At 38.7% G+C, this 16,665-nt stretch overlaps 1 protein-coding gene across 1 annotated transcript in view; it reads left to right on the top strand.

Annotated features, from left to right (window-relative positions):
- The window catches only part of LOC121905520 (zinc finger protein GLIS2-like), a 32,780-nt gene extending 18,260 nt beyond the window's left edge, over positions 1–14,520 (top strand). Inside the window, exons 2-7 of the mRNA XM_042423807.1 lie at positions 1,581–1,766; positions 3,550–3,743; positions 6,433–6,618; positions 7,761–7,894; positions 9,040–9,158; positions 11,889–14,520. Coding sequence (XP_042279741.1) covers positions 1,604–1,766; positions 3,550–3,743; positions 6,433–6,618; positions 7,761–7,894; positions 9,040–9,158; positions 11,889–12,574 — 1,482 coding nt within the window. The 5' untranslated portion in view covers positions 1,581–1,603 and the 3' untranslated portion in view covers positions 12,575–14,520. The remainder of the gene's footprint in view (positions 1–1,580; positions 1,767–3,549; positions 3,744–6,432; positions 6,619–7,760; positions 7,895–9,039; positions 9,159–11,888) is intronic.
- The last annotated feature ends 2,145 nt before the right edge of the window (positions 14,521–16,665 follow it).

The following is a 16,665-nucleotide window of genomic DNA, read 5'->3' as shown; positions in this document are numbered from 1 at the left end:
ATTTCATACATCATGATTAAGATGACTGGTAATATTAATCAAAGCATCTGCTGATGATTTAAAAGTGCATGAATACAAAATAATTTGAATCCCAAATGAACATTATGATGTCACTTGGTGCACGTCGTCTCATGTGAGCTTGTGTGGCGGTTGTAGCGTTTGTTTTACATATTTGTATTATGTTTTTTAGGTAATATATGATGTTTTATGTGTGTCTTTAAGTCTTTGTGTGCTGATTGAAAGACAATTTTCCCCTTGAAACAATAAAGTAGAAAAGTTGGAAGTTGGATCTGAAGCTGTGTATTTTCAGACGATGTAAAACCACGTATCATGTTCACTAAAGCAACTACATTGGCTGTTTTTCATATGCTTCACTTTGGGTATAAACCGCAATACTTGCATAGTAGTTTGATAAGATCTCCAAGGAATCCGCCCCTAGAAGTGACTAATGTTCCTCTGAAGATTACACAATAATTCAAAAGTGAGAGTGATCAGCAAATGACTAAAATGAAAGTTGTCTAGACATTTTTTATAGAGGACATTTAAATACAGCTGGCTGTGACCAAGTGTTTTCCTCACACAGACGTTCTGCTTTGCCATCGCTTCAACTCTCCCTCCGCTTTACACTGATGTCAGTGGCAGATTGGTGCAAAAATAATTTAATATCCTGATTTGTCAGCAGTCACTGTGGCAGACTGTTCATGAGGTTGTTTTGCTCTCTAGGTAGCAGACGTGTGTTTTGACTGACAGCTCACTGTGAGGGCGGGGAGGTACTTCCTCTAGTGGTTAACAACCACAAGAGAACTGTGGATCCCTCTCAGAGAGTGAGAGAGAGAGTATTTGAAGAAGTTTGGAAGGGAGGCATAGAGAAGAAGAAGATTACTTTTATATAAACTCCTAAAAGCCTGCAGTCCTTTGTGTTTTAGTGTCATTCAGTTCATTGTTATGGTTTTATGGCCCACATCTTTACTGTTTTGATTCACTCTCACCAGTGTGGTTTTCATACACAGCATGAAGCTGTTTTCAAGCTCTGAGAAGCACACTGTACACTACGTGCCTAGCACCAAATGACAGAGAGTTAGTGACTAGCTGTTGAACATAGTTGAGTATTTAACCGCGAAATAGTCAGATATTTCCCTCAGGAGTTGTTGGAGACCAAAAACAAAGCTAAAAGAAGAGTGACTGTTGGACTTACATTCATCAGGTGGCCAGAAATACGAATGGATTTTGATGTTGCTCCACGTCTGGTGGATGTGTGAATAGGCAGCGGTTTGCTTTATGAGGTGACAGTGTGTCAATGTTGTGTTTACATGCTGCCAAATGACAGAACAAACAAAAACAAATCAGGTTTAAGTATGAATCCAAAAAAAAAAAAAATCACTGATATTGCCATGCCTTGCAAAGATGTTAAATTTAATAGCTGAAGGCATTTTTGCGAAACTTCTGCAGTAATCCAGATATTTCATAATAGCTTTTTTACAAAAACATTTCAAGGATTGTTTTTGTTTCGATACACTGAACGCTAAATTGGAACTGGATACTTATGTGGTCAGCCAGTCAACCTGTTTTTCTCTCCCCAGGTGGGCTTGAGCAACCAGAAGCCATGTTGTCATTGGACGAGCCGTTGGACTTGAAGCTTCCCTCAGGTCGGATAGATGGTCCAGTGAGATTAGGGAAGAGGACTTCTTCTTCTATCTGTGCCCCTCTCAGCGCCACACGACCACGCCTGATATATACAACCTTTCCGTCTCCACCCTCCTCTCCAGGTAAGAGTTCGAAGGAGAGCGTATTCTCGTCGACAGACATATCGACAAAGTCTCCATCGTTTCTCCTCTCTCTCGAATACACAAGGACATGCCTTTGCTGATGCCACGTTGCAGTGATTAAGCATATCACTCTGATAATGCAATAGTATAATAAGTGGATTCTATGTTCTCACTTTCCCAGTAACTCAATATTGTAAATCCCATGAATGGTAGCTCTCTTCAGTCCTCAAATAGACATACATTGTCCCCAGATTTGTCGGTGTTTCTCATAACAAGAGGAGCGTGACACTGACATGAGGTGACCTCAAAGAAAACCACAACACGGCCTCTATGAGAGTCCGAATGGACTGTATACCTTCGTCCTTGGTGTAGTCCAAGAGCTCAGTATTATGTAGAATGTGCAACGTGTATGTATGACTGATATAGTTTACTCGTTGTGTTTTGTTGTTGTGTGATTGTTGTGTTGTTTTGTTAGGGTGATTTCGCACTATATTGTGTAGTTACATATAGCTCTGCTAACTTTCCCAAATGGAGGCACCAGGAGTCCTTTAAGTATTTACCCAACAGTATGATTCCCAACAGCACCACCACCAGCTTTACTAGAAAACTGTTTACTTACTAAACTAACCCATCCAGACAAAGTTTGGGATTATCTGGTGAAGAACGTATCATCTACAGCTAAAGAACTACATTTCTAAAGAGTTTATTGAGGAGCAAACAAGAGCAAATAGGAAAATAATAATGAACTGGAATTAGTTGCTTGGTCAGTTACACAATTTACCCATAAAAGTTTATAGAGAGTTGAGGTGCTGACGTCACCTCCAAGCTAGCTACTGTTTGACTAGCCTCTGCACATTCAATGAAATTGGTCTTTCTGGTTTACTGTTTAAGTCAATGAGTAGCCTATCCACTACAGCACTGTGCTACTAGAAGTTGAGGCCCCAGACAGATCCCGTGAAAACTAACCAGCACACTCTAACTTCATCCATATACATGATACTCACCAATGCTATATAATGTCATTTTCCCAACGTTTTAGCTGTTGCTCCTGCTGTCTAAAAAATAATTTGTCTGAACTAACTGCAGACACCTGGCCAAGCTAAACAACACACAATAATATGTCTTTTTTTAGAATTGGCATGCAACCACATGACATACTGTTGAATAAGATGTTCTAAGGCTGGATTGTTTGTAATTTGCATTACAGTTATCAACAGCTCAGGCGGCAATATCACAGGAGCCGTTTGTTAACAGTTAATCAAGTTTGGAATTCTGACAGGATTTAATGGAGCTCTAAGCAACTCCAGGTGACAGTGAAAAATGTTAACTTGTTTTTGATTCAAAGGACTTATGACTTGATAAAATCCAAAAAGACAAATGAAAACACATATTAGTGAATTTTTTCTTCTAACTCTGTTTTCCTTGATTTCAACATGAATCAAAGGAGGTACCGGTGGTTGTAACAGCAAACACACCGTGTTTTCTTCATCTTCTTTCCCTTTTTCACCCAAACTGTAATAACGGCTTGAAGCTCTTCATAAGTTTTGTGCAAAATATGTTCACAAAATGTTGGTTAAAATGTCCAAATGTAAACTAAGAGCAACTGTAACCTCAGGTATAAGCTAACTAAACTAAGCTAAGCTACGTGCAGTAACTAGAATTCAACATTGCTAACAAGCCATTATATGGAAAGTGTCAGAAACTACACATGCAGAAATATCTTCCTTCAGTTTGACAAACCAAACATCATCCCATTGTAACTCTACTCTATACTTTACTGTAGATTCCCAATCCTCCTCTCATGAACGACACGGGTCCTGTTTCACCCCTCCGGCCATGGACCTCAGCCTGTCCCCCTCCTCCCGCCACACCTCCTCCTTGTCCCCGTCCCCTTCCTCCCCCTCCTCCCCCTCCCCTTCTTCACCTCTGGAGTCTCCTCACAGCAGCAGCAGCCCCCAGCCACATCTCTTCTCACGGGTGAGTCCAGGCGTTTGCATACAAAAGTTACATTTTGCACGCACACATTACCATCAGATATGACAGTGACAACTGATGTTTCAAAGTCGATTCTGAGATTTGATTCTTAACACTGAATTCACATTGCTCTCCAGCTGGATGGATGAGCAACACTGAGCACACAAATAGCTTGAAGATCTGATAACAAAGAGACCTGGGGCCCATTTTACACAAGTCAATGTCAAGTTTCACATGTAGCTGTTGCTTGCAAATTGCATTATAAATTTGCAAGTCCTACAGGTTTCTGACATGATCATGCAGAGTTCACAAGTTGTGATTGAAAATGTGTCAAAATTAACTGGAAAGGAAATTATCTCATGTTGCAAATTGCATTTTGCACATCCTCAAATTTGGTGACACTGGCTACTGAATCGAACATGCAATACAAGATCCTCGCTCAGTTTAAACCAGGGATGTTGCAGTTACATGCTACACATCTTACCCTGCTTAGGCCACTGTGACACCCTCAATGCATGCACAAATTTTGCAGAAAGTGCATTACAAATACTTGATAACTGTCAATATATATACATATTTACAGGATATCTGAAAATTTTCCATCTAAGAAAAATGTGTTGCCTAAAACTGTGTTGTGTGCCTTCAGCTGTCACATGCAGTATCACTGTGTTGCAGTCACCAGTCTGTCCTCATGTACCTGCATGTGTATCTTTTATTGTGGCTTTGCTTTTAGAGAGATTGATGTATTTTATGTGGTGTCTGGGCTTTTTATATATATGTGTGTCTGCTTGTTTCAGTTCTTGGCTAATAATACAGCACTGTGTTGTCTTATTCACTCCTTATTTCTATTAACATTTCATTGCTTTGCATGTGTTGTGTGATGTGTTTCTGTCTTGTTTTAATTAGTTCCTGACGATTAAAACACTATACATTTATAACACCAACACTCTCCTCTCTTTTCATTACATTGTGGTAGATCTTACATTTTAAATAGATTTCTGAAAACCGGTACGCACTGTAGGGCAACACACTGTAGGTGTGTGCCTTCATGTAATCAGTTAATCTTGTGCAGAAGCATGGCCACAGTCTTCTCAGAATAATCCAGCCGGTGACTGATTGGGGCTAAATGTGCTCCACTCTTCTTCAACAGGATTGAATTGAATTGGGATCCTGGGAGTGAATCTAATTTGTTGCGGCAGTGTCTGCACACAGCACACAGCCGTCCAGTGACTCTGTCTAAATCAAATTCTAGCCGTGCTTGAATGGTAAAACATCAAACACTCAGCTTCTTTGTTGGAGCACAGACATTAAATCTCTCCCCCTCTTGGCCTAGATTCATCTTTTACCTCAAAAAGTATGTTTTTTTGAAATTGTCTTAAGCATTTAAAGTGGACTGTGAGAAGCATTCATTATGTCCTCACAGATGTACTTATTAGGTTCTTCAAATATGTCTTTGAAATGTTTAGCAGCAGCTTTTTGTCCATAATTATTCACTTAGCTGACCAGTGTGGATCTCCCGTCTGATTTAAAACATGCAAGACTTCAAACCCTCTTTAAATACCTTGATTTCATTATGCATAAATATAGAACAAGTTGTTTTTTCTTACCACAGACAGAAGTATTTAGCCAAACAATGTAGCATTTTAAACAACAATTTTGACAATATTAAACTGATCACAAAGCTCTCGCAACAGTGAAAGTGCTCAGAGTAAAATAAACAAACTAGTAATATTTCCAGAGCAGAGGCAGCAGATTCCACAGCAGAAATCATCAAATTTTATTCTATTACCTTCTCCCCTTATCACTGACAAGTTATTTGTTTCAATAAGGTGAAATGTGAGGTACCACAGGGTTCAATTCATGGCCCAGTCATTTTCTTACTTTTCAGGGTGGAACCTTGGATATATAAATTAAAATGTACCGCTATCCCAATGTTATCCTTTTAGTATTATGTGCTTAATATATATGGATGTTATCTGACTTTTCAGAAACAAGTTAAAACAGTATAACCACATCGGTCCAAACTTAGTGTCTTCATTCCAATTTAAAGTTATTTAAATTTAATTATTTAAACATTTTACCATTTACCATCATTGTTTAGATCAGTGGTTCCCAGCCTTTTTAGCTTGTGGACCATTAAAATTAAGTAAGGTCTACTTGTGACCCTTCATGACAAGAAGTGAGAGCGGTTCAGCTGAAAATTGGTTTTCTTCTTCTATGACTTTTTCATTTGAACAATTTTTAGGGCCCTTAACAGCTTATGTTTGTATTTCACAAGAAAAAAGCAATAAATTAGACAAAAATTTAAAAATATATCACTTTGTTTTAGAGAAACATCTAGTTCTTTATTATCCTTGTACAGTAATCATCTGTGAACTCCTTTGTGGGGTCTCGACCCCCAAGTTGGGAGTCACTGGTTTAGATAGGCATGCAATGACAGCCACACACAGAAACTTAAAAGAATAACCTATAACATATGTAAATGCTTCATTGAACTACAAGGTGCATCGGACAAATTTATCGACCAAATCTTAAGCAAAATTGTGAGATAAATGCAGAATGTTAACTTAATTTTGAATAACTTAATTTTTGAATAACAGATGGATTTCCGCCTTCATGTTTCAGTGTTGAGATCTTCCTTCCTTTGCAGTGACCTCTCTGTGACCTTTCTCTCCATTCTCCTCTCTTTCAGGAACCAGCTCGTCATCGAGGGGTAGAGGGCGGAGCTTCGCCTCAGGGTTATCCGTTTTACCTGCCGATTGCAAGCCCACCTAAGGGATACAGCTTTCCCTCCTCCATGTTCATTGGTCAGAACAGAGAGAAGCAAGTTTCACCGGAGCCCTCATTGGATGGTCAGCTGGCCTGCCGTTGGATGAAGGTAAATATAATTATGAAAACAAAAGTAAATCATTGCAAAATGAGATGCTTGTGTCAATATTCTTCACAGGTTTATGTTAATTAAATCACAAGTGCAACTGTTAGAACAGCATGATTCACCACAGGCTTCATCAGATATGCTTTATGATGATTTTACACAAAAAAAACTACAGTGTAAATAGTCTCAGTTGAGCAATCGATCCACATCAATTAACAACAAGCTCACTGAATCTATCCTATAATAAGGGGTTGGGTGAAAAACACTGCAACTATTACTCTGACCACTAGGTGGTGCTGAGAGCAAAATGTAATCACAGCTGGCAGTCAGGAAAAAGAGAGGTATAGGATAAATATAACTAGAGTTTACAATACAAGAAGTCTGTGCTTAAAATTTATTGTCAATTAATCTTTTAGGTAAATTATCAGGCACAAAAAGCCAAACATTCACATTCTTGCATAAAATGTGAGGATTTGCTGCTTTTTTCTATTTTATTATTATTGGTAAATTGATTATTTTGGGGTTTTAGATTATTGGTTGACTCAGAGCTCAGGGAACTTATGATGAGCATTTTACAGTATATTCTTAGATTTTAAAGACTAAATGATTAATCAATGCAAGTTGCTTATCAATTTAAAAACAAAAGTATTACAGTTGTAATAAAGTTGCAATAAGTTGTAAATAAACCAAAAGTGAGCAAAAAGCATACAATAGCATAAAACAAGGTCTTAATTGACAGTGTATTAAGATATTATCAAGTGATTTTAATGGTTTCATGAAAATTATGACCTCAGTGTCTCAATCAGGTCAGAGTACTTATGAACCTGTTTTTTTTTAATAAAACAAAACCCAATGAGATTACTGATGTGACATTTGTTAAGACTTGATTAAAGCATATAAGAATACATTATGAGAAAAAGTGGAGAAGAGCTGAAAAGTTCACGCTATTGTGGAGTGGAAAAAATTAAATCAAGTGGAAAATGTAAAACCATGATTTCAGTAAACGATGAATCATGAAGTTTGTATAAAATGGAACGTGGAAGAAACTGTGCAAAAACATCAACTTCCTTTCACTGCATTTGAAGCAATTGCACAGTTTTGGATTCAGTCAGTGACTGATCACCCTCTCCTTCTCTGTCCTGCAGTGCCACCTGCTGTTTGACTCGCTTCAGGACTTGGTGGATCACATCAACGACTTCCACGTCAAGCCTGAAAAGGATTCCGGGTACTGCTGCCAGTGGGAGGGCTGTGCTCGGAACGGGAGGGGCTTCAATGCCAGGTACACTCATCCTGTTACTGAAATGCCAATATATTTTATGCAACATGTCAGATAATTTACTGCAAACATCCTGCTTGGGATTGGTGTGATGCAACTCTCACGAACTGTGTACCATATAACAACCAGCTTGTGTTGTGTTTGAACTTTTATCAGTAAATGGTTGTGTAACAATATTGGGTTGAAAAAAATCATAGTTTTTAATTGTTATGTCTAATTTGAAGTAAATGTTTGAAACTGTAGATTGTAGTGTTGTTAAAAATTGTACATTTAAGTGTTTTTTTAAAGAATGTCACTACTGTACATCACAGTCATAAAGGCAATTACACAAGTGAATAAGGGTGCAACTAATGAGTTATGTTAATCAATTATAGTTTACTAGTTTTTTTGAATAAATCACAAATCATTTAGCTCATAAAATGTCATAAGTGTGCAAAAGGATTTTTGCTTGAAATTATACATTTTTCCAGATTAAAAGTAAAAAAAACCCCAGAAGCATAATTAGTTTAAATTGATATGAAATATCGACCAGAAAGCACATCCTTACATTTGAAAGGCTTTTTTACTTGATACATGATTTAAAAAATAACTGAATGGGGAATTACTCTAATTTACAAATTAATATTTTTAAATTTCAGCACTATAAGGGAGTCATACTAACACCTTGAGATCCAGTTTGACCCACCAGTTTGTTTTAAATAGTTTTAAGAATGTGGAGAGAAAAGAGCCAGTGTAGCAACATAAGGCAAGAAACAGCAGTGGCAGGACATTTGGACATCTGATTATGAATTGAAACACACACATCATATGCTTATTACTTCTGTCCCATGAAAAGCTGCATGCAGAGCAACCCAAAAATAGTTTCCTGATGAACAAAGTCCCAGGCAATGTGATCTGCAGCGCTCAAACAGTAGACACACTAGATGGAAGAGTGTTTGTTTATAATGAGATGAGAGTTAAGTAAGGTCACAGCTTCAACAGAAACGGGCTGTTTGACTGGATCATAACCTTACATGGCCTTGTACAGTATATATGATGATATCGTTTTTGCAACTTTGCATGCTGACACAGCTGATTGAAATTTACATATTTGTGTGTGTGTTTGTGTGTGTGTGTGCCGTCAACATAATTTGTTTTATCTCTTATAGGTATAAAATGCTGATTCACATCCGCACGCACACCAATGAGAAGCCGCACCATTGTCCCACCTGCAACAAGAGTTTCTCACGTCTGGAGAACCTGAAGATACACACCCGCTCACACACAGGCAAGTTCATAATGAAAAAAATGCAACAAGACAAATTTAAAGTGTGGTAACAGTCTATATTTTTGTTTTTGCCAACAAATCCAGTGAAAAGACTAAAATCAACAATGAATTCATTGTACTAACAGCCTGATATTCCTTTGTGCCATTGAGCTCCTTTGTTGTCCAAATCTATTAAAAACATGTAAATTTGCTACACTGTTCCACTGGCGACATGTTCTTTTATTACAGTGAACATGGCCGCTGTAGTTTATTTGTCCTGCTGCTGTAAATACTCACAGGAGCACCAAATCTGCAGCTGAAAATAATTCCAAACAAATGCAGTATGTTCGAGTAATGTTGCAGCTGTTTTAGAGAATTACCGTAATTACTTTTTTTTTTTTTTTTTTTTAAAAGAAACTTTATATTTGAGAGCAAATTATGTAAGACTTGTTTTTAGAGATTTATGTCCTCAGTACCACAGACAGGTTAGGGAAGTCAGAAAATATGAAAAAATAGAATTTTCATGTGTTTTTGACCATAACAAATATATAGAGTATCAGCGGTCTTATCCTTTGATCAACACAGCAACTCAAGGTGAACATGGTTGAGATTTTAAAAAGAATCGTCAAAATCAAAGCCGCAGAAGCCAGGATATCTTGTCTTTTGGTTCCTACTATGGTTCAAGTTCCAAGCACATCGGATCATACATTTCCCATAATGCAACTCTATAATAGTTTTTTAGTCATTAGATCCTCCCTGCCTTGTACATGCCTGCCTCTTTCAAACTCCATACCCCCAGTTTGTAAAGCAGGCTTTCTGTTAGAATAGTTATTTTCTCAGGTCTTACAAAACATCCTCCAGAACCACAATACAAATGTTTTCACAGGCTGAGCAGCCCTCCCTGTGATCACTGAACTGATTTTAGAGTGTAAAGTTGGTGGAGCCTGTTCCTTTTTATGTATTGTACTTCTGAATAGTTAAAAAAAAAAAAAAAAACCCTCATCCGGTTTCACCCTTTTGTTGCTGACAAAGAATTTTGTTTTTTTTAGCAGTCACGTAGTGTGACCATGAGGTGAACCTTGAAGTAGAAAAATCCAACTATTCTGTAGCCAAGATGGATGTTCTGTTTTGTGTTTAATTCCCTCAGTGCTGCCAGGGGTCAGTTCTCTGTTTCCTCCTCTTCACTGCTGCTTATCAGTTTCATCACTTTTATTGCATTTGGTTTAAAAAGTCAACAACAGACTGACCTGTGGCCGTGTTCAGGTGAACTTTCAGCTTCTGAGTCTTGACAGATAACTGGTGAACAGTGGCTTTATTTATTGGAAAAGGCTACTGAATTCATTTCTCATTTAGTGTGATGCATCCAAACTGCAACTTTAAAGGTGTAACAGTGGAAACTAGGCTTGTTACTAAGCAGATAAAATAAAAAATCTGTTTGGCCTTGAAGGGAACAGATACTGTGGAACAAACTGTCAAACTCTGTGTGTTAAAATCAGTGACTCTTGTTCGACTTTGTTATGACTATGTTATATGTCATCTCTGTGTTTTCACCACAAGCATGAGATGGGAGGTATCTCCACTTTTGCACAACTTGATTAGGTCTGGTACTTTCTTTAAAGACACAGTGAAATGAGAAATACATTTACCAGGTTCTAAAATATATACCATACCATCAGAATTTACTTCATGTTTATTTGTTTCTGTGAACATTTCAGATGGAAAGACTTTATCTTAGTTTCTTTAAATTCCATTTGCTACTATTTTCATTTAAAACACTTTTAGTTGAGGCATCAGGTGGCCTTGTAGTTAAGATGCAAACCACATCGTTCGACCATGTTCCCAGTTTGACTCTGGGTGGAGACCTTTGCTGCATGTGGAGGAACTTTCTAACAATAGAGGAAGCCTTGTGAAATAATGCAGTATTGATGGTCAGTGACGTGTTCAGCCACATTGACTGGTCTCATATTTCACGGTGATTGTTACCTGTCACTCTTATCTGTGTACCAGGAACTGTGATGTGGCACAAAAGGTATGTATTGTTCTGGTAAAGGAAAGATTTCATGCAGTTGTTAGTGGTTCAGCCTCTCCCTCTCTCAGATATCATCTCAGTGCAGTAGTTTGTGCAGCGGTAGGAAGTTGTCATTACTAATGACTCTTTGAACGCACATCTGTTTTCTGTGTTGTTATTGTTCAATTCGGCAGTTTTTTAATGTTGTCTGTGTCTCTTGAGAAACATTTCTGAAGTTAAAATCTAGTAATGGAGACTACAAATTTTTAACAGAGGGCATAAAAAACTGTGGGTATGGAGTCTGATGTGGGTATTTACCAGGCTTATTGTGCTGCATTATGGGAAGTGTAGGATCTAGCTGTTTTGGAGCTTTAACCTCTAACCGTTAAGCTGACCTTTGTTACAGGTCATTCCCCTTATCTCTCTCCCCTGGTTTATTTCCTCAACTGTCACTGTATGATATTAATGTAACGGTCAAAAAAACTGTGTTGCTCTACAATGGTCAGCTGAGAGCTATTGGCCATGACAGCACCAGTACAGCATAATGAGGTAGTAGTACAGAATTTCAAAATGTTATATCACAATATGTGGCTCATTCGCCTGCAATATCACCTGTTCAGACAATCCTTCTCTGGTTCTCTTATATATAGTGTAATCAAATTATAAATCATTGATAACTCTTTTGTCCTTTGTTTGCTTTGTCCTTGTGTTTCCTCATCACATGTCTCTCTTTCTTTCTCTAGGAGAAAAACCCTACATCTGCCCCTATGAGGGCTGCAATAAGCGTTACTCCAACTCTAGCGACCGCTTCAAGCACACCCGCACCCACTATGTGGACAAGCCATACTACTGCAAGATGGCAGGCTGCCTGAAGCGCTACACAGATCCCAGCTCGCTACGCAAGCACATCAAGGCCCATGGGCATTTTGTTGCCCAGGAGCAAGGTGCTCCAAGCAGGCTGGGGACTGGGCTGGGCCTCCCCGGGCACCAGAGCGCTGCTGATCTGCCGTCTGTTGGCAGGGCTCACATTATCATCCCTGGGGCTGCTGCAGCTCTACTTGGGGGTCTGGGGACCACTTATCCTCTCTCAGCTTTCTGCCACGCCAGAGCCCTGGGACACCATGGGGCACCACTGTTCTCCATGGGCGGAGGAGGAGGCGGCATGGGGCCGCTCGGCCTCTCCGACTCCCCTCTTTTACACTTTGGACTTTCAGCTGCATCAATGTTGGGGCTGGGAGCTCTGGGAAGTCTGGGGCGGATGGCAGGCAAGGAGGTGGAAGGTGAGGATGAAGAGGAAGAAGGAGAGGGGGAGCTGGAGGGGGAGGTGCTGAACCTGTCTGCAGGGGTGGGGCCCAGACAAAGCGACCCTTTGTCTTGGGTGGTTGTTCCCCCGAGGGCTCTCCTCCTCAAACCAGCTGTTGTCAGTTAAGATGTGCACTCAGCGACGTGTAGACCAGGGAGTGTGTGTTTGTGTTTTTCTGTGTCTGTGTTTGCATGCATGTATGTCTGGCTGTGTGTGTTTACAGACATGCATGGGTGATTGTGGAGCGTGTGTGTGTGTCAGAAATCAAAGGTTGCTGTCACCTGCAGAGCCATAAAAAGCACTTCAGTCATTCCAGCCCAGAAACAACTAAATACAGACTATAAGACTGAAAATTACAGTTGTTTTTGTGTTGAGTGTACGAAACGTAAGCAAGACCTTTGAGTGTTGGGTTGCAGCAAGATTTTGCACCATTCATGTTTCAGCTGTCTTTAAACTTTAAAGGGTCAGTTCACCCATATTACAAAAAGAAAAAAGAAAGCCATGCAGATTATTTTTTATCGGCTGAGATTTTGAGATATCCGTCTCTGTTTGGTGAACAGTTGGGTTTTTATGGTAAATTCCATCCTACCCTGTTGTTTCAAGGGGTTGCAGGTGTTTTACTCTACTTCTACTCCTACTTCTCATGTCCTTGGAAGTCGTGAAATTTGGGTGGACCTGTTCATCTACACCTTGACTTCACAGTCAAAAAGCATTTCACAGTGGACAATCACCTGTATTAGATTTACCACACCAGGTCATGAAAAGAGCAGGTGTTCTCACCATTTTGTAGTTTTTATGTACGACAACCCCCACTGACCGCTTCCACTGACTTTTTATTCATAAATAAATATGGAGGTGGAAAGCTGGATTATGGGGCGCAATGGGAAACACAGTCCATACACAATAATTTAATGTAACATTAGCTACTCACAGTACATCCATCTTCAGGGACAGTCAAGAATTCCAATATAAAGCATCCATAATTCTTCTCCCATGATATGACTGCCGGCATTTAAAAAAGGGTTACTGTTAAAGCTACCAATCATTTTACTACAACTACCCGCAAAATATTGACGTGTTTGAGAAGATAACTGTTGTTATCTTCTTAACAGCTGTCTCCTACTATACCATGACGCATGTAGAACAGTTTGTAATAAAACTCTTCAATGTCTGACTCAGACATCGATCACTAATTGTGCAACATGTATATCTCAGATAAGCTCATTCATTTCCAAGCCCACAGCAAACAAAACAATTATGACAACAAAATATGACACAGTTATCTCGCTGATTTACTAGTTGTAAAGTGATCTCGGTGTGGCCACCATTTTCTTACAGAGAGAGAGAGAGATCTTGATTCATAATTAGTCTGGGAGATTTTACGACACCACGATGTGTGACGAAAGGTTATAATGCACACAGAGCTATGTTTGACCATGTGATTTTTCAAGTCGCAAGAAGAAGGAAACGACTGTGTTGACGCAAATGAATGTAGGTTTAAAGTTTACTCTTTAGCTTTCAGTTTACCTACTCCTTGCTCTATTAATCATTCCAAGACAAAGATCTAAACAGGATCTGCCCTGCCTTTTACCGACTGAGGAACACATTCAAGTAGGAACAAGTAGACAAAGGTGTGTAGTAGGCAATAATGAGTACACATTTGCTTCAGATGAATGTTAAAATGCAAAAGGTACACAAGAAGAAGCCAAACAATTGTTTTAAAAACTGTCTCTCAAGTATTTTTGAAGGGGTGACGTTTGACAATGGCCACATGTGGCCAGTATCTGTGTTATCTTGTATTTCTTGTTTGCACATTGATTTATCCTAATCAGTATTTCAAAGGTGTCCAAGTGCCTTGTGTTTCAACCGAAATATATCATACAATATACAAAAATATTTACGCAAATGTAAAGTGTATAAATGTAGTTTTCATTACATTTTGGAAAACTGAATTTTAATAACTGACAACAGATGTGATTTGTACATCAGGGCCACTGCAACACTTTCCAAGGACGTCACCAGTGTTGATGACCGTGACAATGACATAATGTCAATAAACACAAACAGATGAAAAAAAACACTTTCTTGTTGTGTTTTGAAGTCAGTACACCCTATACTGTGTGTATTTTTTTTGACATTTTAATAAAAGTTGTGTTTTTATTCAATTTGAATTGCATATAGATGTAGATGTTGCATATAGAAAAGCAAGAAAAATTTAAAATAAAACAGAGAAAATGGAACAATTTTAAGAGATTGATAAAAAAAATAAAAGGTGGGCAAATAATAAAAAAAATACTTCACAATAGGTTAGAGTTACATGATGAAATAATATTACTTTTTTGTCTCTATTTTTCAGTTTTGTTTTCTTTTATTAACTTCCACTTATTAACTTTCAGCTGGCTCTTAGTTGTGAAATGCTGGTTCTGGATTTTTATTTCTACAGGTTCAGGTTCAGTAGTTTTAAAGGAACAGTTCAAAAGAAAAATCATGTGATGTAATCGTGCGAGTGAGTTTTGTACTGTTTGTGTGTGTGTGTGTGTGTTATGGAACAGAGGTAGAAATGCCCCACCTATCAAGAAGATAGATAAACATGTTCAGTGTATTGAATGACTCTGTTTCCTAGAAACTTTATCATAGGTGTGGAAGAAAATGTGAACCTTCCTGCTTAGACCGATTCCTTGGTTTGATAGTTGAGAGATGTAAGAAAGGAGTGGTAGCAGATCAGCCATGGCTTTTATATAGCCTTTAAATCTTTATCAGTGTAAAAAACAAACATGTGAAATAAACAATTTCATAGCCAAAAGCTTAAAAGCTGTTTAGTCACAGGACACTGGATTTTGGAGTGACATGATTTGGTCATCTGTCTGGTGTAACACCTTGTAATTAAATATTTGCATGTTTGAAGAGCTGCCTGTCAAATTGTGGGTAGATGAAGTCACGACAGTTTATCCTATGGTGTGAGATGTACAGATATGAAGTACATATTAAAGTACTTTACAGTTCTTCATTAGCTGTGATATCTTCTACACAGTATTTACCAAATGGCATTTTATCTTTATGATACACTGTTAAGAGTTTAACCTGCAGTATGTGCAACAGTACATCAAGCACTCTTGCTATAGGTGAAAGGTGAACTGTGGAGTTTTCTTGTAAGTAAACAAAGTTATATTTACTGAACATTCTCCGTTTCTAACTAAGGCCCTGTTTACACCTGGCATTAACATGCGTCTCCACATGCGCCTTGAGTGACCACTTGTGATCGGATCTCACTTCCCCGCTCTATGTAAATAAACACGGACATCATTTCCGTTTGCAAAGACCAAATTGTTTCTAACCGGCGGGAGGACCGGGGGTCCGTGTACCCTCCAAAGCTGTGTTCAACTTGTTTGAGGATAAACAAATATACAATGCATTGTTTTACCCCTCACAAAAATCAAATGCCCGTCCTATTGATTTGCTCTTGTGCAGCGTCGGAAGATATATGTGTAACAAATATAGAATTACATGCAGTGATCTCCCCACAGCTGCGTCTCCCCATTCAGAGACACTGTACGCATTTACGCACGAGGCACAGCAGCCTAACTTCAGTGATTATTTAAATCTCCTGACGCGCTGACAGGATTGGTCAGGATCTAATGTTAATTAATGTTCTGTGTTCTTCTACACATCCAATAGGTCAGCTGTTACAAACACAGTCCAGGTTCATACCGTTTGGAGTGAAGCAGTCGTCCTCCTCATAAATCCTGAGCTCCATTATCGAGCAGCGCAGCAAAACTAAAAACTGCAGTTATCAACTTGACAGGACAGAGGAAACTATCCAGCAACGTTTAACTTCTGAAATATTGTTTTAGACAGACAAGAGGTAAACAAGTTATTTTCTGGTTTTGGTTTAATTTCTATTCTAATTGTCGATTTGATGAGAAAAACGGGTTAGGAGAACGGGAAAAAACACAGGAAAAAACAGAAGGTGGATTACGTTCTTTTAATTCACATGAAAAACGGAAAAACATAATAATGCATTTCTTTATCCTGTTATCAAACAAGTTGAACGCAGGAGGCAGCAATGCAAGTCCCGTGCCGAGTCTGCAGGAAAATCAGTTGAGTATAGTCCTTCAATGTGGCCCAGGCGTTTACACTGCTAAATGAATGTGGCCCACATCCGAAATGTGGTTTATATGATTGGATCTCAATGTGTCTCGGGTTCACACCTGTACTTA

The sequence above is a fragment of the Thunnus maccoyii genome, chromosome 2, assembly GCF_910596095.1.
Source record: "Thunnus maccoyii chromosome 2, fThuMac1.1, whole genome shotgun sequence".
Classification (NCBI taxonomy): Eukaryota; Metazoa; Chordata; class Actinopteri; order Scombriformes; family Scombridae; genus Thunnus; species Thunnus maccoyii.
The sequence above is the reverse complement of the archived record's forward strand: the minus strand, read 5'-3'. Positions and strand labels throughout refer to the sequence as shown.